The 27,999-nt window shown below is 38.6% G+C and overlaps 1 protein-coding gene across 1 annotated transcript in view; it reads left to right on the top strand.

Annotated features, from left to right (window-relative positions):
- The first annotated feature begins 32 nt into the window (after positions 1 to 32).
- The window catches only part of LMBR1 (limb development membrane protein 1), a 73,701-nt gene continuing 45,734 nt past the window's right edge, over positions 33 to 27,999 (top strand). Inside the window, exons 1-5 of the mRNA XM_020779719.3 lie at positions 33 to 221; positions 14,702 to 14,774; positions 19,613 to 19,652; positions 21,114 to 21,253; positions 25,471 to 25,574. Of these exons, the coding sequence (XP_020635378.2) occupies positions 159 to 221; positions 14,702 to 14,774; positions 19,613 to 19,652; positions 21,114 to 21,253; positions 25,471 to 25,574 (420 nt within the window). The 5' untranslated portion in view covers positions 33 to 158. The remainder of the gene's footprint in view (positions 222 to 14,701; positions 14,775 to 19,612; positions 19,653 to 21,113; positions 21,254 to 25,470; positions 25,575 to 27,999) is intronic.

Here is a 27,999-nt window from a genome sequence, read left to right as displayed (position 1 = left end):
AAGGGTCGCGAGCCTCGGGCGCTGCCTCCCCCTCCCCCTCCCCCTCCCCCTCCCCCCCGGCCATGGTCCCCCGTCCGTCGCCTCAGAAGCGGGAGGACTTGGGGCGGCCGCCATTGCCGAGGGGGCTGCGAGGCGGCGGCGACGGCGGCTAGGGAAGGATGGAGGCGGACGAGGTGACCATTCGCGAGCAGAACTTCCACAGCCAAGTGCGGGAGTACACGGTGCGTAGCCGGCCGAGAACCTCGGGCTCCCTTTCGGGGGGGGGGGTGGCCCCGTTTCTTCTTTCCCCTCATGTCCGTGTGTGTGTGTGTGGGAGGGAGGTGCTGACCTGACCGGCCTGTTTATATCGCTGTATATCTCGCTGACCCTCCTCTCAGCCCCGGCCCGAGAGACTCTCCCTCCCCGCCTCCAGGGCAGGGCGGGGGAGGGGGGAAAGACTAGCCCCCTGGCCTTCGGGGAAGGGGGCAGCGACGGGTGCCTCTGGTCGTTTGAACCTGCTTCTTGTAAAAAACGATGCGTGTTTCTTCGTTTATTTATTCATTGAACTTGTATACCGCCTCATTAGTGCCCTGCACTATTCTGGGCGGTTTACACCCACGAGAGGGTCCTTTTTAAGGAGAAAGGCGGGATGGGAATATTTAAAATAAATAAATATAAACGAATAGGTGGACATGGAATTAAAAGGCTAACAAATAATAATAGATTAAAATGTTAAGCTTCCCCCCCCAAAACTTCCCAGGTGGTCACATTCACTCCTCCTTTAACAGTAAAAGCTTCTCCTCATCACTTTTAAGAAAACTGGTTCATAGTTTTCAAGAACAGATTTTTAGGGGGAGCAATTCCCTTTTGCCCACATGTAGTCTCTTTATTTTATTTTATTTATTTTATTGTATTTCTACCCGGCCCATCTAGATCAAAGGTGATGGTTTGTAAGGACACAAATTGCATCATCAGCCTTATTTTAAAGTCTGCAAACTAGGGTAACTTGTGATTTTCTTTGAGGACAAGAGGTTTTGGCACCTGATACGGAGAACCTTACTCTTTTCCTTTCTTTGTCCAAGGAGAGGTTATAGATAACCACTGTTTATTTGATTTTTAATAGCTTGATTCTTTCTAGAATTTCTGTTGCTAGGAGGTTAAACCTGTGGTCAGCACACCTGTTTCAGACTGTATATGGAGTGTGGACAATGTGGGCCAATTAAATTTCATAAATTTGCATAACATGAGAACATAAAAGAAGAGCCCTGCCGGATCAGGCCAAGGGCCCATCTAGTCCAGCTTCCTGTATCTCACAGTGGCCCCACCAGATGCTTCTGGAGGCACATGAGACAACTAGAGACCTGTCTCCTGACACCTGTCCCCTACATCTGCTATTTTGAAGTACCTTCCTTTTAAGCCTGGAGGTTATACATCCCCATCATGGCTTGTCACCTGTGATGGACTTTTCCTCCAGGAATCTATCCAATCCCCTTTTAAAGGTGTCTAGGCCAGATCCATCCCCACATCCGGGGGCAAGGAGTTCCATAGACTAATGACACGCTTGGTAAAGATTTTCTTTTGTCTGTTCTCACTCTCCCAACACTCAATTGGAGTGGATGTCCCTGCTTGTGGTATTGCGTGAGAGGGAAAAGAGCTTCCCTCTATCTGCTTTATCCATCCCCTACATAATTTATATGTCTCAATCATGTTTCCCCTCAGGTGCCTTTTCTCTAAACTAAAGAGCCCCAAACACTGTAGCCTTTCCTCATAAGGGAGGTGCCTCAGTCCAGTCATCATTTTAATCACTCTCTTTTGTCCGTTTTCCAGTTCCGCTATGTCTTTTTTGAGGTGACCAGAACTGTACGTGATACTCCAGGTGTGGCCTTACCAGCATTTTGTACAATGGCATTATAACGTTGGCTGTTGCAAATGACCTTTAGGTTTAGCAGCTGACCGGTGTTTTGCTCAGGAAGGACTTTTCACCTGGGAAAGTTTAGTCTGTCACTTGTATGACTGACTACCCATAGGGTATAGAAACAGACTTGAAAGGGAAGCAGTGGCCTGTAGGTTGCAATATTTCTACTGCCTTTATAAATGATTCCTGTTTTCTTCTCACATTCATTTGATAGACTTGTGATCTGTATTTACCTTGACAGTTGCAAGACAGATATGGTGTGTAAGTGAAGGTTGTATACTTGAATGTACTGTTCGCTACATAAGGATTATATACTGTCTCTGTTGTATTATCCATGACAAGTCTTCACAGTGGTTATGAAGTAATTTGCAGTTGATGTTGTTTTAATATACAATGGTGCATATGTATATACTGTATATTTATACATATATACATAAAACAATAATGCATGTGTAGGTTCTCCAAGTAGTATACACTGATCTTTCCACCCTTCTCTTGTTAAACTCTTTTCTTGAAGGTTAGAGTAAAAAGAAATGAATAGTGCAAGGTTACCTAATAAACTTCTTGGCTTATTAGAAATGTGACTGCAATTGAGCTGTTCTGGCCCCTAGTAAATAATGGACTAGATGAGGGCTAACAAACTGAAACTTAATCCAGATAAGGCAATACAGGGAATAGGGATCCAGCCTGTACTGGATGGGATTACACTCTCCTTGAAAAGCCAATTTCACAGCTTGGGTATGCTCCTGGACTCAACCCCTGATGAGTCTCATTGGTGGTGAGGAATGCTTTTGCACAATTTAAGCTTGGTGTGCCAGCTACACCTATTGGTGGAGATGTCTAATTTGGTCATGGTGAAACACGCCTTAGTTACAGCTCATCTGGATTACTGGAACACACTCCATGTGGGGCTGCCATTGAAGATTGTTTGGAAACTTCAGTTGGTTTAGAATGCTAAAGTGATACTTCTGACTGGTGCTGGTTTCTTCTTGTTGTTCTTCTTGTTCTTCTTGTTCTTGTTCTTCTTCTTCTTCTTCTTCCTTCTTCTTCTTCTTCCTCCTCCTCCTTCTTCTTCCTTCACAGGCTGCCAGTTGGTTTCTGGGCTCAATTCAAATTGCTGGTTATTGTCTCTAAAGCCCTGTGTGGCTTGGATCCAGGCTATTTGAAGGATCACATTGGTCCTCATTTGGTGAGGATGAGAGGCTGTTCCCAGGCTTTGTAGCTCACTGTCCCAGAAGCCAGATTGGCCCTCTCCCTCTTGTCCTTTCATTGTCAGGGAAAGATCTTTCATTCCAGGTAGGTTTTTAAGTGATGTTTCTATGGAACACTTTGTTTTTTGAAACTTTTAAATAAATGTTTTCAAAATTGCTTTTCATCCTGGCTGATGCTGAATTATTTTTAATACATAGTCGGGAGTCAAGAGGTGAGGCTGAGGAGCCCGATGCCGAAGGAGGCCCGGAGGGAAAAGACTCGAAGCCGGGCCTTCTCGGCGGTGGCTCCTCGCCTTTGGAACAACCTTCCTCCGGAGATTCGCGAGGCCCCTACGCTGGGTACTTTCAAGTGCCAGCTGAAAACCTGGATGTACATCCAGGCCTTCCCTCCTGTCAACTACTAATTTCTTTTGCTTTGCTATTTATTATTTATTTATTCCTGCACTATTTGTTATTGTTGTATGCTAATGTTTTTATGTTTTCTAATTGTTTTGATATTCTGTAAGCCGCCCAGAGTGGTAGAATATACCAGATGGGCGGGATATAAATCAAATCAAATAAATAAATAAATAATAAATAAATAAATAAATAAATAAATAAAGTTTTTATTACTTTTAAAAAGGTTATGTTTTGTTTTTAATTGTTGTGAGCTGCTTTATGACCCCTATAGCAGCAGTCATTAACCCCCAGTCCGTGGCCCTGCACTGGTCCGTGGGCTTCCTTTAACTGGGCTGCGGACACGGATCTCCGCCCCCCGCACGCACACAGGGGGGGCGTGTTGTGCTTGCGGAGGGGCATGGGCGGGCATGTTGCGCTTGTAGAGGGGCATGTCGCACTTGTGCACATGCGTACGCGCGCAACACGGCCACCCGCAAACACGACACGCCCACCCACTCAAAATCTGCCTGCCTTCTAATTTCATCCCAACCTGGAGCGGGAGCAGCAGTGGCGGCACCTACTTGGCAAGCATGGGGCTTCCTCCCCGCCTTGTAAGGGGTGGGTCCCACCTGCCTCCCGAAGCGCCCAAGCGTCCAGAAGGGGTGCCCTCTCCCTGCCTGGCAGTTTTCTTCCTCAGGGGTTTGGTGCCACCGGGGCATCTGCTTTTCTCTCTCTCTCTCCCCCCCTTTGTGGGTCACCTGGTGAGGCTGCTACTGCTATCGCCTCATCCTCTTTGTTGCTGAGGTGAAGGAGGGGCCCCACTCGCAAACTGGCCATGTGCTTCTCTTTCCTCCCGCCTGGCGATCCTCTGCTCCCTGCCCAGACGTGCTGCGGGAAGAGGTGATGCCGAGAGGACAGCCTTCTTGCGAGCGCTCCCCTCCCCCATCTCCTTTCGCTCACGCCAGTCCATCCATCCGTCTTGAAGGTCTATCGCGTGTTCCCTCCCTCTCTCTTCCTTTCCTTTTCATTTCCTCCTGCTGCTTGTTTGCTGCCACCGCCAACACTTGATCCCTTACCTGGTCGGTGTCTTTACCTGTATAAGGAGGGAACGTTGTGAAAATGGAAAAAATAAACCAAAATTAGGTTTAATCTCTTACTGGTCAGTGTCATTGCCTGTATAAGGAGGGAAAGTGGTAAAAACGCAAAAAATAAACCAAAATTAGTTTTCATCTCTTACCTGGTCAGTGTCTTTACCTGAATAAGGAGGGAAGGCAGTTAAAATGAAAAAAAAACAAACACAAATTGGTTTTGATTCCTTACTTGGTCAATGTCTTCACCTGCATGAGGGAAGCTAATAAAAATGGAAAAAAATAAACCAAAATTAGGTTTGATCTCTTACCGGGTTGGCCTGTATGAGAAGGGAAGGCAGTAAAAAACATCTAAATACCTAGAATATAGTTATATGATATGTATTAACATTTATAAACCACTATCTCTTTAAATTTTGAGCAAGTAATTAACACTATGAATATGGAAATAAATACAAGAGAAGTCAACTCAGAAAGAGAACTATTAAGCTGAACAAGTCAATAGATCCTGGCATATTAACTCATTAAATGGGTAAATATTTCAGATACAATAATCTTTGGAACCCTTCAGACTCGGAAACAATAAGTAAAGAGGTCTGTTGTTCATTTCTGAACAACATAAAAACATTTTTTCTAATTATGGTTACTAAGGAAGGAGATTAACCAAATACAATCTAACAAATGCTAGGGACGAAATGCACAGATTAATCATGCAGAATGGGCAAATGTTTCAGAACATTCCAAAAACTACACCCACGGATCCATCAGAAAGGGGGCACCCAGAAAAGGATCCTCACAAATGCTACTCTTTCCCATCTGTGTGGGAAGTCTGTTACTGAAATCCAGCTTACATCTGGCTGCCCCCTAACAAACCCATTTATCTCCATTAAAAAACAACAGCAATCTTTCAAAAGTACCACAGTCAACTGCCCTGCCAGACCTCATCACCCGAAACCTTCACTACCCAGGCAAGGCCTTAATGCAGTTTCCAGAGCTATAGACACAACAGGAAGCAATCCTGTCCGTTGATACAGAGTACATCTCTACAAACTATGAACCTGAATAGCTGAGAACGTCCATTATTAAGTCCGGATGAAAGACAAATGTAAGTAATTTTGAAAAGCCAAGGTCTCTCTAACTCACTCTGCTCCCAATGGCTGTTGAGGCAGGAAAGCAGCAAGTGGGCAAAGACCAGCTGTCAAGAACTTAGAGCACTGTTGCTCTAGCAATCATGTGACCTCAGAGGTCATGTGACACCTCTCATTATGTCCTCAGCGGTATGTCAATAGTTATTTAAATGTCTCTCACACTTTTAAGCCCACCTAGGCTGCTTGCAAGAGTGAAATAAATGTCTTGTCCTGTGGATGATAACTCCCAGAAGTCTTCACCACCACCTCTGCTGGCCAGGATTTCTGGGAGTTGAAGTCCAAGAACATCTGGAGGCCCAAAGTTGGGGACCACTGCTCTATAGGGGGAAAGGTGGCAAATAAAATAAGTATCTCTAGTTTTAGTCTGGTGTTGTAACTGCCACACTACTTTTCTTCCAAAAGTGTCCCAGTCAAGTATAAAGTATAGCATTTGTCAAGCCTCATCATATTGCAGTATCTTGCATCATAGATCAACCAGTTATCTTAAGTGCTTTGTACAGTAGCCCATTTGTAATACCAGATCTCTTTTAATAGTAACCCACATTCTGAGTATTACATTGTATCAGACTAGGTTTGTAACCCTTGGTGAAGATCTCATTTATTCATTCAGTTCTGTGAATTCTTTTTAATCAAAAAGGGAATTTGTGCATTTTCAGCGGACTGGTGACTATGGAGGGGTGATGTGCTGATTAAGCATTAAAGAATGAAGGTGAATTTTACCTTTAGTTTTGTATTTATTTAATGTCAGCTGCCACACTGAGTTCATGTGCACCAATGATGCATCTCTTATAATCCAGTAACCAGAATCCTACTGCTTGGGATAGTAAATTGGACTAGGGTAGGCCCTTTGAATCAACAAGAATTTGGGAAGTTACAAAGTAGGTCCATCTGACTAAATGGAACTTGCAGGGGAGTTGACACACCAAATCCCCGTTGCTTCAGTGGGCCTACTCTAGTGTGATTTACTATGCTAAGCACCAAAATTTTGGCCTTACCAAAATCTCCAAACTTCTAGAGTGGGAGTTTGAAAGTTTCAGTCTGTAGTAAAGAGCAGCTGTCCCATAAACAGGCTCAATGAAGCGAATGAGTGGAGATTCTTCCCCTTGAAAAACAGGTTCCAACCATTCTACTGTATTAGCAAGGAGCAAATTACAACAAAAGATAAAAGAACAATTTGTTTTGAGTGAGCAACTAAAACAAAATTGAGATAAAGCAGAAGGATGCCAAGCAGCAGCTTCCAGTCAGCACCTGGAACTGGACCAGTATCTCAAGATAATCTTAAAGTTCATGTCTCAGACTAATTAGTACTGTATCAAGAATTCAGTTGTAAGTAGATGCCTACGATACAGTACTTTGCAAATCCCAGACAAGTGTGAGATAGCCTGTTGTATTTCTTTTCTCTTTTTGCTAGACTGAATTCAGATTCAGTCTACCTAGAACTAGGCCAATTGAAATCAGTAGGGTTGTAAGTTAGTTTTGATGAAAGGTCCCATTGATGTCAGTGGGTTTGCTTTGAAGAGGATTAAATCTGAATGAAGCCATCGTCTGTTGCCTTTCATCGTCTCCCAGTTAAATAGGCAATGTTTCAAGATAAGGGCATTTGTAATTACCCATCTCAGTCTTACATTAAATATCCACCCCCCAACACTATGGAAAACTGATTTTATACCTGATCATCCTGAGTTTAAGACAACATTTAGCTCATGAAGACTAGGTATAAAATCAGTTTTCCAGTGTGTTGGAGAGTGGATATTTAATGTAAGACTGATGTAGGTAATTACAAATGCCCTTATTCTGATACATGTCCTATTTAAATGGGAGACAATGTGGAATGCTATAATATCATAAATAATAATTGTGTGCAGTTAAGTCAATTCTGATTTATGGCAACCTTCTCCAGGATTTTCTAGGCAGGGGGTACTGAGTCGTGGTTTACCATTCCCTTCTTCTGGAGGCACCTTGGGACTGAGCAGCTTGCTGGCTCTTCTAGGAGGCACAGTGGGGAACTGAACTCCCAACATCTGATTTCATAGCCAGATACCTAAACTATTGAGCTATCTAGCCACCCAGTATCAGAAATACAACACGAATCCTAACTGGGGTGCTGTGATATTTTTACTCTAAGCAGTGTTCCCAGACTTGATCCTCAAGTTTTTCTTAATAGGTTGGATAAGATTGGTATTAGTCCCTAGAAGGTTTTTTTAAATCTTGGCAGGTTTGCTTGATTGCTTCATTACCCTTTTCCAGAATTAGGCCGGCTCATGTGGTACGAGTATGTGGCAGATTGTTCATTAATGCACAGAAATCTTGTCTGAGTATTGTGACAGACCAGGTTATTGTTTGTTATTGTGCTTTGTTTGATGTTTTTGATTATATAAATGTTTCTTATTTTTCCTACTGTGTTTTCTTATTTTTTGAGGTTTAATTTATTGTTGCTTTGGTCTTTTCTAAAATCAGTTTTTCTCCAAATGGAAGCTGAGAATTTTTTTTAGCAAACAGAGGCTCTGAGCCTTTCTGTGGAATTGGAGCCTCTACTTAACCGTTCATGAGACACATACTTCCATGTGGCGTAAAACATATGCAATAGGCAATGCATCTATTTTGCCGTTTTCCATCCTCAGTCAGTTATTATCTTACTGCCCTTTCCACTGTGCTCTCTTAACTCTTTGAGAGTCACGTCATCCCTTTGCTCTTCAAATGGGCATAAAGGTGGAAGATGTATTTTCAACATGTTGCATTTTAAAATTGGGAAATTAGACAGTTCCTTATTGATGGTAAGGCTACTATACATTTTCAGAGGGTGAAATAACCCTCCAGACCTTCCTCTAGAGAGTTCTGAATGTCTTTGTGCAGACACAAACAAATCCATATGTGTGAGTCACACACTCTGTAAGGAAAAATTGTTTGGTTTGATACTCAGGTTATTCCTTCATTACCTATATAGCCAAACAAAGGTTACCTCAAGAACTGCAGTTACTAAAATGATAGAAATAGTTCATTCTAATGAACTCATTTCTTTAACAACATTTGGAAGAATTCCTGGTTATTGTTGTATTCAGAATTTCTGTGTGTGAAACAACACCAAAGAAAATAGTTCCATTTATGCTAGTTGGCTGATTGGTATTTGTACAAAAGTACTTAGACCTTTTGTTTGGGTTCTCCTCATTTAATATGTTGTTGCAGGCATGTACTGCATAAAATACTAGATTGATTCAAACATCAAATTATTTTTTAAAAAACCCTTCCAAAATGTGTGCAAAAATTGGATATTGTAGTATATGAAATTGTACCAAGCAAACCTTCCCACACACTTGTTGAAGGAGTTATAAAATTTGAATATGGATTATCTTTTTATAGCATCATTTTGAAATCAGTTCTCATATGGTTGGGCACTGAGTAAATGATAAAAAATATGAACCAAATCTGCCACTTTGGCGTTGTAAAGGATACATATGAATAATGCATATATCATCAGGATGAAGTTCAGTTGCAACTTGAAGATGAAGGTAGTTGTGTTTCAATAGATGAATGCAAAGCAATGTGTTATTTTTAGAAGAATTATTTAAAATAGAGCTATCTTGGAGTTTAGAAAATTGGTTGGTCGGCTGTAATGTCATACTGGTGGAAGTAGGCTCCAGGGATAAGGAGTAGTTCTGTATTCTTGGAAATCACAACTTGGAGTTGAAAATTAAGCAACAGAAATTTCTAGTTTTCAGGAGTTTAATCAGTAATCAAAGGGTGCAACTTCATTCTGTTCATTGCACCGCTCCCTTGCTTCAGCACTCCTGCAATCCTCTTAGTGCTGAATGCTTGTATTATCCTCAGAGCCCTCAGATGATATTAACAGTTTTAAAGAGACCTAAAATTTGTCAAGACGAATCAGTTGAGCCATTGATTAGTAAACAAATGTGAATAATCTTAAATGTGGCATAGATTATTTGCTAGGGGAAACTGTGATGTGGAGACTTAGCAACGGTCTCTTGTGTTATGGAAGACAGTGTTACTCTCAGGTCGGAATGACTGTGTGCTGAATGAGGGTGCTGTCCATCTTGGTGCTGTGATGGAGATGGTACATTTGCTTTCTGTTCATTGATGTGCAGATGATCAGTGGCTAAAGCAGATATGGATGCAGCTGTGTGGGGATATCACTGATGTGCTGTGACACAGGGGAAGATTGCTCTACTGGGGATAGTAGGGAGTAGATAAGGAGTGACTTGCTAGGGATAACTGCCAGCAAAGGTGGTCTGTAAGGGGTAGTTTGCCATGAGCTGCCTCGTAGTACAGGTAGTTGTCTCATGAACTTTTGAGGGCAGTAGGAGGTATATACATGGAATAGAGTTGTTCAGAGATGTTGGCAAGTCTTTGGTACCAAGTCCTGAGTCCCAAGCCTCAAGTCTGAGTCACTATTAAAAATAATCATTTTCCCCAGAAAAAAAGAAAAAAGGGAGGGTGTGGGTGGGTACCGAATCATGTGTCAAGTCCGAGTAACTGGGGAAAAAACACTTTAAGTCCAAGTCATGTCACTCGTGCTACTTAAGTCAAACTAAGCAAGTCTTGCAACTCGAATCCCCATCCCTGAAGTTGTTTTTGCAGCTGCAGCAGTGGCAGTAGTTGTGTGGTGTGGTACTTGGTGGCAATGCATTGAGACAGAAGAACCATGTTGAGGAGAGGTCAGAGTCCATTATTTATGACTTCCTGTGGGCTCATAGAGGAGATGTCACTCCCCCATGGTAACAAGGAGATGGATGAAAACATTGACTCCTGATTTTAAATAATCATATTTGGAATGTTATTAAAAATCCATAGTTCATTGTACACTACAGTACTTTTATGTAAAGCGTATACTGAAATCTTTAGTTATTTTGCAAAACAAACTACATACAATAAAAGTTTTTTCTCCTATATTCTTGTTAGCTCCTTTAGACAGTAGAATTCAATTTGCCCCTAGTAATTTAACTTTCCCTTGCTGAAACACCAGGGATAAACCAGAACGTTTGTTGGTTATTTTTCCTTGGTTATGTGTTAAACAGAACTTACTGCACTTAGAATGAGGAAATAAGTGATCTGTAGGCCTTAGATAAAATCTGAATTACTCTTCAATGTTTGGTTGTTTATTATCTCCCTCCATCTTTTTCTAGGATTCCTTGCAATAATTTTTTGAGATATGCTAGATTGTTGTGTTTAAATGGGCATTTGATTATGGGTCTTTTGGTCCAAATCCCAGCAATTTAAACCATGATTCATTTTGTCTAATCTATTGAAGTTAGTTTAGTATTTTTTAAAATTTTGAACCCTCTTTTGGGGTATATATTGTCTTTATGTACATAAAATATAAATGTAATTTTTATTTGTTCTAAGAAACAAAAAAACCCATTAGCATCCACTGATTTAATGCTTTTGTGGAGCATAATAAATCTGTCATATCAGAAATGTAAGAAATCAATACATTGGGATAAATTTTCTTGAGTTACAACTTGCATGAAGATGAAAAATATGTAACTGTAGTTCTGTATGGTTGTTGTGGATTTTTCCGGCTCTTTGACTGTGTTCTGAAGGTTGTTCTTCCTAACGTATCGCCAGTCTCTGTGGCTGGCATCTTCAGAGGATAGCACTCTGTGCTCTGGTGTAGTTGGCTTTGGGAGTGCTGTCCTCTGAAGATGCCGGCCACAGAGACTGGCGAAACGTTAGGAAGATCAACGAGTCTACATATAATTATTAATACTTTGTTTAATTGCCAAATGTTTAAGGACATACACGTTGCCTCATGAGAACACATTTGCAGTAGAATAAATCTGTTGCCATCTGCTTTATACAATAATTCTTAATTGTAATTCTGTTCATTGCTTTCAATTTGGAGGACTGTTGTAAATGTTTTCAGATCCTTTTATGTGTATTTCATTGCCATGGTGACCTATCAGTTCTATCATTATATAACTGGAATGATGTTTTAAGAAAGCCATGTCAGAGGAATTCATGTGTTTTTGTTGTATCTTCACTCTGAGAGTTTCACAAAACACATGTTTCTGTATTGCATAGCTATGATAAATCTGTTACTCTTTAAATTCCCCCAAAACCCTCTGTTGAAAAATATTAAGAATTCTTAGGCACTGGAATCAAATGTTTCTGGATATATGTGGGAACAATGAAAATGAGCAGGTATCAGTCAGATTCAGTTTATTTTCAATAGTAATATATTTCCTGTTTAGATGTTCTAGACCAGTGGTCCCCAACCTTGGGCCTCCAGATGTTTTTGGACTTCAACTCCCAGAAATCCTGGCCAGCAGAGGTGGTGGTGAAGGCTTCTGGGAGTTGTAGTCCAAGAACAGCTGGAGGCCCAAGGTTGAAGACCACTGTCTAGACAAACAAAATGTAAACCTTATAATTGAAATGCAGGAAATCAAATACATGTAAGTTCTTAAATGTTCTTAAGATTTTTTTCTTAGTTTTCTCCTATACTATTGATATACTGTGTATCACAGAAGTGAGTACACCCCCTCACATTTCATAAATATTTTAGTATATCTTTTCATGTGACAACACTTAAGAAATGACACTTGGCTGCAATGTAAAGCAGTGAGTATGCAGCTTGTATAACAGTGTAAATATGCTGTCCCCTCAAAATAACACTACACACAGCCATTAATGTCTAAACCGCTGGCAACAAAAGTGAGTACAGTGGTGCCTCGCTTAACGACGATAATCCGTTCCAGGAAAATCACCATTAAGCGAAAACATTGTAAAGTGAAAATAAAAACCCTATTGAAACACATTGAAACCCGTTCAGTGTGTTTCAATGGGGTAAAAACTCACCGTCCAGCGAAGATCCTACATACGGCGGCCATTTCCGCTGCCTATGTAGCGAGGAATCTGTCCCTAAACACAGCGGGGAGCCATTTTACTCACCCGGTGGCCATTTTGAAACCGCTGATCAGCTGTTCAAAAAACATCGTTTTGCGAAGAATCGGTTCCCGAAGCAGGGAACCGATCATCGCAAAGCGATATTTCCCCATTCAGACCATCATTTTGTGATTGTAATTGCGATCGCAAAAAGATCGTTGTTAAGCAGTTTCGTCGTAATGTGGGGCAATTGTAAAGCGAGGCACCACTGTAGTGCTTTAAGCACTCTGGCTGCTTTACAAATTAATTATGCAGGCTGTACATTGCCTCCATCCCTCAGCAATCTGGGTACTCAATTTACCAACCTTAGAAGGACTGAATGAACCTTGAGCCTGCTATCTGGGATTGAACCTGGGTTGTGAGCAGAGTTTGGGCTGAAGTGCTGTGCCATAGGGCTTGGATTCAAGTCATGGAGTTAAGTAATTCTGGTTTACACTGAAAGCAGTAACAGCTTCAGATATGCAAAGAAGTAGCAGCAAGAGGAAGTATGAGTATCTTTTGCTTCCTGTATGCTGTAGATTTCCTGTATGCTCAACAAGAGATGCAAAAGTCTTTGATCTACTCTAAACATCATATAGAAAGTGTAAGAAGCAATTCCAGTTGTTGCCTCCACTTAGAACATCTGGTGACACCCTTATTGTAAATCATAGTGTCTACACAGGGTAAGGTGGTAGTCCCTGTCATTTCTTGGGTGCGTCAAAAGGAGGCCAGGGCCTTAGTAGTGTTTTTCTAGCCTCCATAGCAGGTAAGGGTAGTAATCCTCTGAAGTCAATGCCTTCATTTTAAAAAAAGTAAACTGCATTAAGTTTACTTTTGAATATATTAAGGCTTTGAATTTATTTTTTTTCTGATAAAGCCAGTCCCGTTTCACAAATTTATTGCTTCTGTTATAGAGTTAGCTGTCTGGATAGCTCACCGGTTTAGGTATATGGCTGCAGAGCCAGAGTTTAGGAGTTTGATTCCTCACATGGGCACATAAAACTGCAGGAAAATTGTGGCCTTTCAGTTACAGCTTTCTTCTGTAGAAATATCTACACCTGAATCAAATTCTGTCCCATCCCATTTCAGTATGGATTCCTATTTATAAATATGTGTCATGTTGTAACTTAGTCTACATATGTAATTTCATCCATTTTTAAAGAAATCCAGGCATGTATAAATGAAATCCAAGTGTTGGATCCTTGCTCAGATTAAATTCTAGTTTACATATGTTCTCTAGATTTTTCCTTAGCGATACCAGCATTGTCCACAGTGATATGTATTTTCTGCGTATTTGGATGTTTGTAGGCTGAATATGATGTAGGTGGAAGTGATGCAGTCCGTGATCTCATGTCACTTGAGGCCCTGCTCATTACCAGCCACATTTTGGTGTACACCTTATATTTGCATATGCCTGTTTCTGCAACCTGAGCTTACATCGTAAATTTCCAGTCGTGTATTTCATGAGAGGTCTGTTGCATCTACCTAAGGAGCTTGCCAGTTGAGAAAACAAACAGGCATTGGTGTGTACTAACCTGTTCCCCTGAAAATATGTCCTAGTATGATTTTTCAGGATGCTCGTAATATAAGCCCTACCCCCAAAATAAGCCCCAGTTAAGTGAAACCCTGCCCTCCACCATTGTACAGCAACCAGAAGATGACATGACTGTATTTGAATAAATGTTGTACATAAAAAAATTAAATCATCCCCTGAAAATAAGCCCTAGTGCATATTTGGAGCAAAAATTAATATAAGACCCTCTCTTATTTTCAGGGAAACACAGTGTATACTTAGTAGTAGATTGTTATAAATGCTCTCAGACTTTTATATTTTTCTATTAAATATATATTTTAATAATAAGTCTTATTACATACTGTAAGTGTATTTACAATTGTATCTCCTGATTTGTGTCCTTTGCAATTGCTTAGTTAATATCTGGGGAAAACTGTAAAATTCACCAAAGTGAGCATTGCATATTAGTTATACCCATGGTAACTGCTTAAATGTGTAATTTTATTGTAACTTTTCTCATTTTAATGTTTCCTAAATGAAAATGTTTTTTGTTATTTGATCAACATTTTGAACTCTAAACCTTTCTCTTTCAGATCTGCTTTCTTCTGTTTGCTATTCTGTATATTGTTTCCTACTTCATAATCAGAAGATATAAGAGGAAAGGAGGTAATTGTTTTCATATAAATATACTGACCAGAAAAAAAATGCAAAATAGAAAACTGTCTGTGATATGGTAGTGAGTGTTGCATATTGTCAAAGCACCAAAAGCTGTTTTCAGGTGATGAGGGGGAGAATGTGTGTGTATGCTTCCACTAGTATGGTTGCATTTGACAGGAGACCATGGCCAGTTTGGTGCACCACTTTCTTGCCTTTTTCCAAATTGTTTTGCTTGCAATGTGAATTTTCAGAAAGCATATTCCAGTCAGCTAGCTTTTCTATATCTGGGCTTAAGTTATTGGGAATCAAAACATGAGAGAGTGCTGCGTGCAGGCTTCCCCTTAGGATCTGGTTGGGTAATTTGGGAAACAGTATTCTGGATAAACTCAGTCTATAGAAAAGGGAGCTAGTGGATGCTCCCATCTCTCAGGGTTTAATCCTGCCATCCTTGTTCTTGGAGACAAGGTTTTACTCAATGATGGAATTCGTTAGTCAAGTATCAGCACCATTATCATGATCTCACATGCTTTTGTTCTGAAACAGTGCTTTTGAACCAGCAGAGCTGTCTCATACACAAAGAGCTTATTTGGCTATAGCTCAGAAGGGCTAGTAGTCAGCCTTTTAGTCACCTGCTGTCACAAACATCCTTTAAGGATAAAGTTGTTGGGGACTGGACGCAACATCTGTAACAATATCTGGGCAGATGCCCAGAATGCCTTTTAGTCAGGCTATTTGGGATCAATTTCAGTTACTACAGCTGAGGATGTGGACAAGATACTTAAACCTGTCTGCCCCACTCCCTGTCAGCTCCACCCATGGCAGGAGAAATGGATTGGCTGGCTCAGTACAGGGAATGATAAGAGTCAGTGCCTGTCACCTGAAAGAGGTAGTGATATGCTCTCCCCTCAGGAAGTTCTCACTAGATCCAAAGCTATATGCAAACTGCTGTCCCACTGCAAACATCCCTTTAGGAGGACAAGGTGTCTGGACTGCTTTAGACCTTCTTAGAGGAAGCTGATTAGACTCATTTCAGTCTGGCTTCAGGCTAGGTTTGGGCTGGGTTTTGGACTGGGGAGGGCTTAGCTGCCCTGACAAATGATCTCATTCAAGAGAGATGAGTGATTGCTACCCTGTTGCTTCTCTTGGATTTTTCAGTAACTTTTGATACTGTTGATCATGGTGTCTTAATGACACCATGTGGAATGGGAATGGGAGGAATTGAGGTAAAGTGGTTTACTGTTACCTGCAGGGTCAGATGCAAATAATGCTTTTCTAACATGGGGGATTCTGTTAAGTTGTGTGGTACCAAAGGATTTTATTTGTCCCACAAGTTCTTTAACATCTATTTGAAGCTGCTGGTTGAGCTAATCAGGAACTTTGGAGTTGAGTGCTCTCAAAATGCTGATGACAATGAAGTTCCATTTTTTTCCTGTCACTGGTGTGAAGTGAAGCTGTGCAGCTGCTGAACCAGCATTTGGATGCTAAAATAAGCTGAATGAGGGCCCTGTCTTTTAATGTGATTTTACTGATTTTACCCTGCCCTGAGATCTGTGAATATAATATAGGTCAAAAATATTTTAATAAATAAAATAAAGTTCAATTATGTGTAAGCATGTGAAAATAACCTTATTCTATCAACCTGTTTACAGATATTAAGCTTTAATAAGACCTCAGAGTCCTGTCTGCCATGAGGCTATTAAAATGGGAGTATATGCAATAGTTACTTCAGATTGTCTTTTAAGTGTGTTTACCAAAAAGGATAGCATGAAATCTGTGTCATGCTGCCACCTACCTGCCAAACTGTTGCAATGTAGTCTCTTGTGTTTTATGAAGTTGCATGCATCAGATTTGACTGTTACCAATAATTTTATGGTTGTTGTATAAATGCATAATTCAGGATAGCAAATTTTATCATAATTTTATGGCAGTCACAGTATGTGACATACCACTATTTATATATTAAAAATATAAAAACATTATTATATATTTTTATCCTTGCAATCTGCCAAGAAATCTGCAAGATTGAAGGTTGTTTTAAAAATGATTGTTGTAGGTTTTTCGGGCTGTTTGGCCATGTTCTTAAGGTTTTTCTTCCCAAAGTTTCACCAGTCTCTGTGGCCGGCATCTTCAGAGGACAGGAGTCACAACTCTGTTCTCTGGTGCCGTATGTGGGATAGTTGAGTATTTATAGCTGTGGGATCAGCTTTTGCCCTTTTCAGAAGATTGTGGTGATCAGCGTGTTTTTGTTGTTGTGGGTGTATTGTTGTGATAAGGGGGAGAGATTATCTGTCACTGTGATTGATGGGTGTCATTAGCTAGTCTTTTGTGCGCATTGATCACTGGTGCTTGTGGCTGGGTAGAGTTCGTTGACCTTTTGCAGGCTGTATTTTTCAGTGCTGGGAACAAGGTTTTGTGGAGTTTAGACTTTCTACTTTTTCGTTGAAACTCTGCTGGTGTTTGTGGATTTCAACGGCTTCCCTGTGGAGTCTAACATAATGAATGCTGGTGTTGTCCAGTACTTCTGTGTTTTGAAATAGAAATTAATGTCCAGTTTGTTTTAGGGCGTGTTCAGCTACTGCCGATTTTTCCGGTTGTTTTAGTCTGCAGTGTCTTTCATGTTCTTTGATTCTGGTGTGGATGCTGCGTTTTTTGGTTTCAATATATACCTGGCCACAACTGCAAGGTATCCGGTATACTCCTGCAGTGGTGAGGGGGGTCCCTTTTGTCCTTTGCTGACTGTAACATTTGTTGTATTTTTGTGGTGGGCCTAAATACTGTTTGTAGGTTGTGTGTAAATACTCAACTATCCCACAAACTGCACCAGAGCACACACAGAGTTCTGACTCCTGTCCTCTGAAGATGCTGGCCACAGAGACTGGCGAAATGTTAGGAAGAAACACCTTAAGAACACAGCCAAACAGCCTGAAAAACATACAACAACCATCAGATCCCGGCCATGAAAGCCTTTGAGAATACATTGTTTTAAAAACATTTTAAATAAATAAGCTAGTGAAGATATTAATATTAAAGTTCTATAGCGATACTTTCTTTCTGAGTTTCTTCTCAACATTATCACAGATTTATATATTAGTCCCATTTCAGATAGGATCTTTATGCTGATGTAGTTTTATTTGTTGGATCAGGGACAGTAAAAATAAATAATTGTATATGCACATATGCATTTGAAGTCAGATCCCTGCCTGTTATATTATTTTCACATGTATGAACATTAGAATGTGTCTTCCCACTTGCATTGTAGTGTAACTAATGTGTAACTATGCATTTCTATAGCTCATAGTGTTGTGACTATTCCCAAGCAGATAATAAAATCTTGCTATTTACTGCAGTATTGTCTTCAGTTTCCATTAGATATTATATTTCCAATTTTCTTTCACTTGCAAAGTCTATGACTTGAATAATATAGAAGTAGCTTTATTAAAACAAAGGCCTGCCTTTGTTTTAATATGTGTGTATCCATAAGGAGTGTCACCTTTTCCTTCCATCAACACTCACGCCCAGTAGGATCCTAGTAGTAGTAGTAGTAGTAGTAGTAGTAGTAGTAGTAGTAGTAGTAGTAAATCGTAAGGAGCAACTAGAGTAAGTAATTGAATTAGTGGGAATTTGGTTAGTTGACTCCTCTGTAAGTTTCCATGATTCAGTGGGTCTATTCCAGTTGAGACTTACTACTGGATTTCAGCTGTTGTGTTAAAGACATTTCTGCATTGAATGTCAGCATCCAAATCATTTTACAATATTAAATTTTGAACTGTAATCTGTTAAATCATATCTATAATTTTTTCATAAGATTCTTTTAACATTGTCTTTCACAGTACCACTTAAAAATAGATTGCCTTTCAGTTTGTTATTTGTTTCTTTTTCAGAGTTCATAAATAATCAAACAAGAACATTCAGTACTAAGTTACATGGGGAAATGTCATGGTCTAATAGTAGAAATTAAAGTAGCAGATTCTACTGAACATAAAATAAACTAACATAATGGTTGTTGTGGCCTGTTGCTTGTTCGAGCTCCTGCCAACCTAGCAGTTCGAAAGCATGTAAATGCGAGTAGATAAATAGGTACCACCTCGGTGGGAAGGTAATGGTGTTCCATGTCTAGTGGCTCTGGCCACATGACCACGGAAACTGTCTATGGACAAACGCTGGCTCTACAGCTTGGAGATGGGGATGAGCACCGTGCCATAGAGTTGGACACGACTGGATTAAATGTTAAGGGGAACCTAGAACACAGGGAACAAAAATCTAGTGCTGTGTCAAAAACTCAATTTTCTTACCAGGGGAAAAGCATGAGCCACTTTTTTCTTCCTGATCTTGGGCCTCTTGTGAAAAAAAATGCTTTTATCTGAAATGTATATCATGTCTACATACTGGAAAATAACCAGTGTATATCGTCCCACAGGGATATGTATTTCTTGTTTGTATACGGAGAGAACCTTGAGAGAAGAGTGAATGACTCTCTTTCCATTTTTGCTTTCTAGGTAGACCAGCCTCTTCCTAGCCTTCCTCACACCAGGTGCTGGAATACATTTCCTGTTACCTGCCGTCAGCTTTGGTTTTAATGTTGTCATCCAGTACTTGGGAGAGGGGAGGTTAGGGTAGGCTGTCTGTCCAAAAACACTTCTGTTTAGTGAGGAGTAATGAATAAGAGAGCTGCAAATCCTGAGCTTGACATTGTCAAGGAAAAAAGATTTGGGTGAAAGACTATGCCAACTCTTTTTCTGACATCACAGGTTTTATTGTTAGAGTACTGTATATTAAATATGAGTTTAAAACAGTTTACAACATTCTTTGCATTAAAATAGAACATAAAACCATGCTTTTTATTTCAGATGAGCAAGAGGATGAAGATGCTATTGTTAATAGAATTTCGTATGTATATTTAATTTTTTTCATTACTTCTAAGTACTTTGTAAATACCAAAGCTTTAATAATTATGACTACTATCTTCTTGCATAAATATGGAGCAGAAGAAAAGCTGCATAAGCATCTGCCATGTTCTGATAGTTTTCTGCCATGTTCTTTGGGTCCTGGCATATTGGACCGTGTGTTTCTCTTTTGGCATTCATCTCTATAGGAAACTTCTGAATTGTCCTACAGAGTTGACTTTTTAATATATCAGCAGTACTTGTATTTTACAGCAGAGGGAGTGTTTTCCTTAACATTAACAAGTTCAACTTGTCTTTTTTTCATGATAACAAATTTGATGTGCTGATTTAGCATGTTACATAGTATGTTCCTTAGGCAGATGTAGAATTTAGTGTCACATTTTAAATTCATTTGAATAGTAGAGTTTACTAGAATATCAAATCCATTTTTATAAAAGAAAATATTTGTAATCTTATGAATTTATTAATTTGAGAGATTCATTGCAAGTAGTTTTGAATGAGTGGAAATATGTGAAAATCAGGTTGATAACTGATAGATTTTTTAAAAGTTTTTTTCAAGAATAGTATTCTATTTATTACAGTTCTATTAAAACATTAGCAATTGAAGGGTCATTAATTTCCTTCTGAAGGAAGTTGGTGGAGGTAAATGAACTTGGAGAGGCAGAGGTGGAGAACGTCTAACCAGAGTAGGCCCAAGGTACATTTGTTGTGCCTCCCTCCCTCTCTTTTGTCAAGCATATCAGATTTTACAGTTCTATTCCAGAGTATCTGAAGAATTCTTTAAGCGTTTTCTAAAGAATCCAGTTTTGGAGGCTAAAGATCTCTTCTTATCCTAAACAATATTCATGTATGCATACCTATAAAATTAAAAAAAAGGAGAATGAAGAAAAACATGAACATCTGTTTCCTTAGGCTCAAACGTGACCTTTTAAATATTTCCTTAGCGGTTTAATTATCACAAATTATTATCGTTTGTCTCAGTTGTGTTTGATGCTTTATAAAGTACAAGAGGAAAGAGACCTGTTCTGAAAGCCTTATAGTCAAGATAATAGAGGAAGGCAAGGAAAGTAGAGGTGGATATAAACTTAGAAGGTCATGTGCATAGTTCAGCTTCATATGTGGTTGCTTAAGATACTGTTTTCTCAAAGTTCTGTTTAATGGAGTAGAATTTCCTTTTATGATTGTCTTCATTTCCTTGCCTCTAGAAACAATGCTTTAACAAGCTATGAAAAATGGTACATTGAGTGTTAAGATTTTGCCTCCATTCTGTTTTTTCTTCTTCTAAAATTATGTTCTATATTGCTGAGTATAACAAAATAGTTTGTTTATTATTGAAAAGATATGGTATTCTTTTCTTGAAGCTTTAAGAAATAGTTATTCAAATAATATTAATTTCCACCCTATTACTTTGACTGCAACAATAATGCATCTTTTTGACTTACAGGCTATTCTTGAGTACCTTTACTCTTGCAGTTTCGGCTGGTGCTGTCCTTCTCCTACCTTTCTCCATAATCAGCAATGAAATCCTGCTCTCTTTTCCGCACAGTTACTATATTCAGTGGCTAAATGGCTCTCTAATTCATGGTTAGTATTACATAATTTTAATAGTGGAAGTCAAATCTATATTCTCGTGAAGCATACCACTTATTCAGCAGATCAGAATCATAAAGACGTGCAGAGTATCTTGAGAAAAAAATGTTCTAGTCTAAGTTCAGCGAAACAGATGATGCCTGTCAATCAGCCTAGAATTCTGTTTTTATTTGGTGGTTATCAAATAAAGCTTAAGGTTACATATTATGGAACTGATGTAAGAAGTTTTTATTCAAACTGTCATTTGTTAGCAAGTGATAATGTAGAGCTATTGTTGTTACCTATGTTGAGCCTTTGGGACAGAATAGCATAAAAATCCAATGCTATTTTTTTTTAAAAATTGAATCTATATAATGAGATAAGAACTGGGATGCCCTCTACCAGAGGATCCTTATTGGGGTGATAGCATCAGTATTCTGCTTTCATATGGGGAGAAGGAAGGCGAGAAAAAGCTATTGTTTTATTCCAATGTTAGAATAACTTAATTGTTCCTGAATTGGAGGGGATAATATTTTTTAAAAGGCTGAATTGAAAAGTCTCAGAGACTGCTGTTTCAACTGTAGTGTCTAATGATTGACAGGTATATAGGAGTTGTTGTTGGTACTTCAAGTTGCAGCAAACTGTTAAGATAAGTTTGCTCATAGTGGAAGAAGGCAAGAATTGTTCATTTCCTTGTTTGGAAGGTGGTAGAGCTAGCCTGTTGTAGTAGTTATCATGTAGTATACTGGGTGGATTAGAATTAGAGGGACAAGGGTTCTAGTTTCTCACTAGCTAAACTTAGGCCAGTTCATCCTGATGTTGTGAGGATGGCAGGTGGATAAGAGAGATAATGCCAGTGGAATTCCCTACTAGGGGAGGTCGGCTTAGTCTTTGTTGTTTTTTTGAAGCAGAAAAAGACCTTATTCAAGTGGCTTTTGGCAATTGTTTTGCTTCTGATGGTGGTACTGTGTATCTTTCTAGTGATACACTTAAAACTATATTTTGATAGTGTTTTACTTTTTGACTTTCATTGTATTTTATATTTATATTTGTTTTATTATATTTTAATATGGTAATATTTTATTATAATTTTTCAAGTAAATCTCTTGCCTAATCTTATGCATTTTCTGGAGTTGCAGTTCTCTGTGAGAGGTGAAATAACAAGTAAATCAATAAAATAAGTGAATTTATTTGCTTCCCTGAATTGCTTGAAAGAAAGGTGGGTTAACACATGTAATAAGGGAGTAGGTAGCTTGTGAAGAATAGGATTAATTTTATTTCACAGAACCTTGAAATAGTCCTAGTGTAGTTACATTATTGTGTGGATTGTAGTCTACACCTTGAAATTTTAGGGAAGTAATCAGTCTTTTTTGTTGTTGTGTAGTGTCATGGATATTATTGCTGTTTGAAATGTTTAATATATCAGTTTTTTTGTTGGATTAAAAATTGAGCTAATAAAAACAAATATTTTGCATAAGCTTTTCAGAATTCCTGTTGCAGGTGCAAATTATGGTCTTAGATTTGAGAGTATCTTTTTTACATAGAACTATGAGATGCATTATGTACCATTCTCTAATATAATAGATGAAAACAAAATAAAAATAAAAAGTAAAAAAAGACAAAACTGTGGTGGCACCTTAAAGATTAATTTACATATTTTTAATGTGAGCTTTCGTGGAGAAGTCCACTTCATCAGCCATAAGAGAAGGAGATATAATGTGGCAAGTATTTGTACATGGCATCAAGATATAGTTATCAAAATACAGAGATCTGATTGGTTGCTGAGAAAGTCAGTGAGTGTTAAACATTGTGATGATAGTATCTTTGATATATAGGTCTTTATTAGAGGCTTTGTGCTGTAAAGAATGTGAGAACCTCTGGCATAAATTAACAGTGGTAAAATATCAATGGTAAAATAACTATGATAGAGTAATGTGTTAATTAGATGGGCTATTTACAGTCTTATATGAGCTTTTTTACAAGCCTTTCTAAGCTAAGATCACAGTTTACACTCTGAGGCAGGAATTCATAAAGGTTTATGCAAAATCTTTGTTTTTATTACTCCCATTTCTATTATTTCTATTAAAAATATACTTTGATGCAAACTATCCATAGAGAAATTCCCTTTTAAAATACTTGCTATTGAACTTAGAACTGTTTGTGCCCAGTGCAAGTGCTACTAGTTACCAGGTTTATTAAATTTGACATTATTATAGCCCAGTGAGTCTTTTACAGTATTCCTCAAAGCCAAAGAAGATAATCTCTTTGAAGTGAAAAACATTAATTTTAAATATGTGCAACACCACATAAATTTGGTTCTCTATGAAAAAGGAAGAATTGTCAGGAAACTACAGGGAGCTTGTCAGATGTGACACTTTTGCTGTGTTTTGAGTGTCCAGCAGATGGAGCTAGAATATAGTGCAAATTGCCTAGGCACACAAGACAACACAAGTCTTGCTTTTTCTTCCACAAAATACTGTAGGCGAGGGTGAGGCATTAGTAGACTTGGTAAAATGCTTAATTGCAGTTTTCTAATACTTAAACACTTTAATACTGAGATGTTATCACAGGTAAGCCAACAAGGTTAGAATGATTGTTCATAAAGTACTCTGTGTAATGTAGTTTCTTTCATGGTGATATAAATACTTAAGGTATATCTCTTGTATTGCAATGCAAAATCCTTCCTGTGTTGGAAATCAGAGTAAGTGCAATGGCTCCTGCCCTTACTCTACCTGGGAGGACTTGTTTGCACTGTATCACAAGTTCCTTAAATTGGCAAGGATTGAAATTTAAATTCTCATTTTTATTTTCATGCACAATGACAGGGCACATTTTCTTACAGAAAATGTATAGAACTGGACCTGCCATGAAAACATTCTGTTACATTGTCTAAAATCCTGGTTGTGATACATGGTACAAATTGAATTACATCATAATTAGGCACCAGTAATATTTAATTTAAACTAATTTTAAATGTTCTATCCTTCCCTTTTAGGTTCTTGGCTCTGTTTTCCCTAGGGGAATCCTTTGGGAACTTTGGAATGGGGTTGGGGAACTATAAAGGTTAGAAATCAACATCAGATCACTGCGTCAATCTGGCAACAATTTTTTTCTTGTTAAAGGCTACCCATCCAAAGGCTTCCTCAAGACAAACCATAGTCTTTTAATTAGTTTAAATTACAGGAGCTGGATGATGACATCTGGCTTGTGTTGTGTAATGTTATGGAAGACTTTGCCCACTGTCTACAGCTTGGTGGGTGAAACCCTGTTGCTTAGTGTGTTACGTTGCAACCAGAATAAGGCCACTTGAATCAATGGAACTTATGGAGGAATTGGCTCACCAATGGCCACTGATTCAGTGGGCCTACTCTAGTGTGACCTGCTATTCTGGGTGTCAACCAGGGTTTCAACCAGTAGGTGACAATGCCTCCAAGTTTTAGTGACTTGCTATGTATAGATTCTTTTAACAAACACAAAAAGACTGAGAAAAAATATTCCAGGAAACCTATTGCTTTTTGCCATTAGGATACTTGTCCATCCATCAAGTTCATCCCTTCCATAGTTTTCTGGGCATAAGTTACTCAGAAGTAAGTTACGAGTCCCTCCTTCTGATGGGACTCTGGGACTCTGAAGTTTGCCCAAGGCTGCACAAGTGGCAGGACGTACGTATAGTCTCATCAACCTCATACACTCAGCATTATCTCAGTTGGCTCTTCTCCTGTAAGGCATATTGGGGGCTCTAATAACCAGCTCCCGACTTTCCAGCACACTATGCAATCTGCAATACTGGGACAGAAATTCCTTTTGTACTTTTTCATGAGCCGCAATGCAAGCGGCTGCCATTGCCCCATTTGAAGTGCTGGTCAAGGTGCACTGAAATTCTCACTGAGGTTAGGAAATATGGGGGACATGCATGAAACTGGTTTTCTAACTGCAGCTGTACTTTGAACCTTCTATGCCTTGGAATCCTCATTGGGGTCAGAAAATGCCCCACAACTTATTTAAGGTGTTTTTTTAAAAATCCTAGTGAATGACAGTTAGAATTCATCCTTAAAATGTACCTCTACATCTGGCAGATTTGAGATGCTTTAGAAATACATGACTTCGTGGCTGTGCTTGAATGAGAGTTTTCTGGAAAAGTGCTCTTATGGTGCTGAAACTTTTCTTATATTATGTTTCAAATATTTTGTAGTTTTCATAAGTAACAAATAATGTCTTCTTGTTTTGTCCAGGTTTGTGGAATCTTGCTTCACTATTTTCCAACCTTTGTTTGTTTGTATTGATGCCATTTGCTTTCTTCTTTCTGGAATCAGAGGGCTTTGCTGGCTTAAAAAAGGTGCGTGAATATTAAATATATGTGAACGTGATAGAGAACATTCTATGAATACCCAGCAAAGCTGATTTACAACAACAATGTATAGTTTTTGAGATCTGTGCTAAAGCTGTGAATATGTCTAAGTGATAGTAATTGCTTTGGCAATATATAAGTGAAAATTAGTTTTGTTTGTATTTAAGCCTTTTCTCTTAGTAATTGTTGAAGCTAGCTAATTCCATTAATGTTGTTACAATACATATAACATGTAAAATATGTCTGAGGAGGAGAAAAACTATTTGGCCATATCTGAATAACATGTTTAAGTATTACTGGTTGACTGTCAAGTGCATTCAGTGTAAATGCACCTTAACCTGAACAGCCAGTACACTATGTGTTTGTGTTTGTGCGTAACAATAGAACCAAAATTTGGCATCAGGCTTACTTTGCTTTTGTCTTTCTTGCCTAAGTGTGTATTTCACTTTGCCAGTTGTATTACCCACAAGGTACAGAAATCCTGACTGTTCCAAGGTGGCCTTGTGTGTACATCATGTTAAACTAGAGACTATCTGGCTTATTTTGCTATACTGTAATTTAGCATTTTCATGCAGCTTGTATGCCCTAGAAGTTCTTCCCTTCATAGGAGTGGCTAAAACAAGTCAGAAAAATCAATGTACTATAAATAGGTGCAGCTTTTAAATGTTCACTGTGAAAGGCCCATTGCATTGTCCAAAAGAACTTCAAGCTTTTACATGCTTATTTGACCACAAAAATATGTCCTGCATGCATATACAGTAAAAGCCACCATTCTCTTGATAGTAGTTTTCAAACTGTTCTGTGAACCACTATTGGAAAGACTAACGGGCTTTCTTTTCAGTCATGTGCTGTTGCTGAAACAGAAATCACAGGGAAAAGAAAAGCTTGTAAAAGTTGTGAACATGATTGAACAAAGTTATGTTGGCTGTTTACTGGTATACAGAATTATAAAGGCTCAGATTGATAGATCATGTAAAAACTGTAGACCAAAAAGATCATTTAAAAGCAACTTTATGCATCCCAAAATGAGAAAGCGTAAAATTGGACATTAGTTAACCGAAACAGATCACTCAAAAGTTGTGCCAGTAAAAAGAAGTAATAATGGTAGAAAAAAACATCTTCCTTAGGTTTCACAGATATCTATACATACAGTATGTTTCACAGATATATGTGATTGGACTCTGCAATAAATGAAACTGAAGTACTTAAAAAAGAGCCTCTCTCAATGTATTAAAAATGTATACAGGTGATTTGCACTCATCTACTTGCTGAAATCGCAGTCAGTCATGTTGGTTTTTAATCAATAAACTAATTAAAATTTATTGATTATATTTTCATATGGGTAAAAACGATAGCTTTGAAGCAGGGGTCATACTTTTTTTTCCTAATGATAAATGTATATTGTGGCAAGCATCATTTTAGAAGAAAGGTTTCCTCCTGTGCGACAGAATATGGGAAACATTTAAGGTGCTACTGGCCATGTGCTGTTTTATAAGCATGTGCATTTCAAAAGTTTAAATCTAGTTAATTAATGTTTTACAGGCCTTTTTCTTAGTAATACAGCCCAAGAACTAGCTGCCACCTCCTCCTCCTGCTTGACCAGCCAGGGGCCCAGCATGACTTTTGATTTGGTAGTTCCATCAGTTTATCATTTCCCGCTTCTGCCCCCATAGGATTGCCTTACCTTTCTGTTTTTCTGAGTACTGAATTGTTTAAAGGTTTGAGCCCCAAAACAAACATCATTGTTCTTTTTTGTTCTTTCTATGGTTAACTTCTCTGCTTCGACATACACCTTCCTTTAAAATGGCATATTGAAGCATTTTCTTCATGTGTGATTTTTAAGGATACACAATTTTTGTAATTTATATTCCTTGCCAGGATTAATTTTTATTTACATTTTGTTTTTCCTTAGAAAGCTGTGAGTGGCTTTTGTGAGCCTTCTAGACATCTTTCCTTTGAGCATTGCTGAGATGCAGTGTGCAATTGGATGCTCTTAACTGTTGGAGCTTTGCTATCCTTAATAGAAGTAGAGGAGTAGTGTTGAGGATATAAATAATGAAATGAATGACTTCTGAATTAGCTTGTTTAGAACATGTGAAGAGATGTTTGATTGACATCATTCATTATAAGTAATGTTATAGCATTTGAAAAGCCTATTTATTCCACCTATCACCTTTCATACAAAAACTTACTAATAGTTTAGAAAACCATACATAATCTTGCGTACAGTCTCCTTCAGGCTGGTAGTCTATTGACTCACTCTTCAGTCAGTGAAAGTAATTATAAAGAATGATAAAAAAGATTCAGATCTGATAAGAGGTAAATAATTGGGAAATAATTTAGTTAGTGTTACTCAAAACATAATGCTTGGCACAGTGGTGTTTTGTTAGAGGAATTTTTAATAGATAGTAAG

This window comes from Pogona vitticeps, chromosome 6 (assembly GCF_051106095.1).
Source record: "Pogona vitticeps strain Pit_001003342236 chromosome 6, PviZW2.1, whole genome shotgun sequence".
Classification (NCBI taxonomy): domain Eukaryota; kingdom Metazoa; phylum Chordata; class Lepidosauria; order Squamata; family Agamidae; genus Pogona; species Pogona vitticeps.
This window is presented reverse-complemented; position numbering and strand designations above follow the sequence as displayed.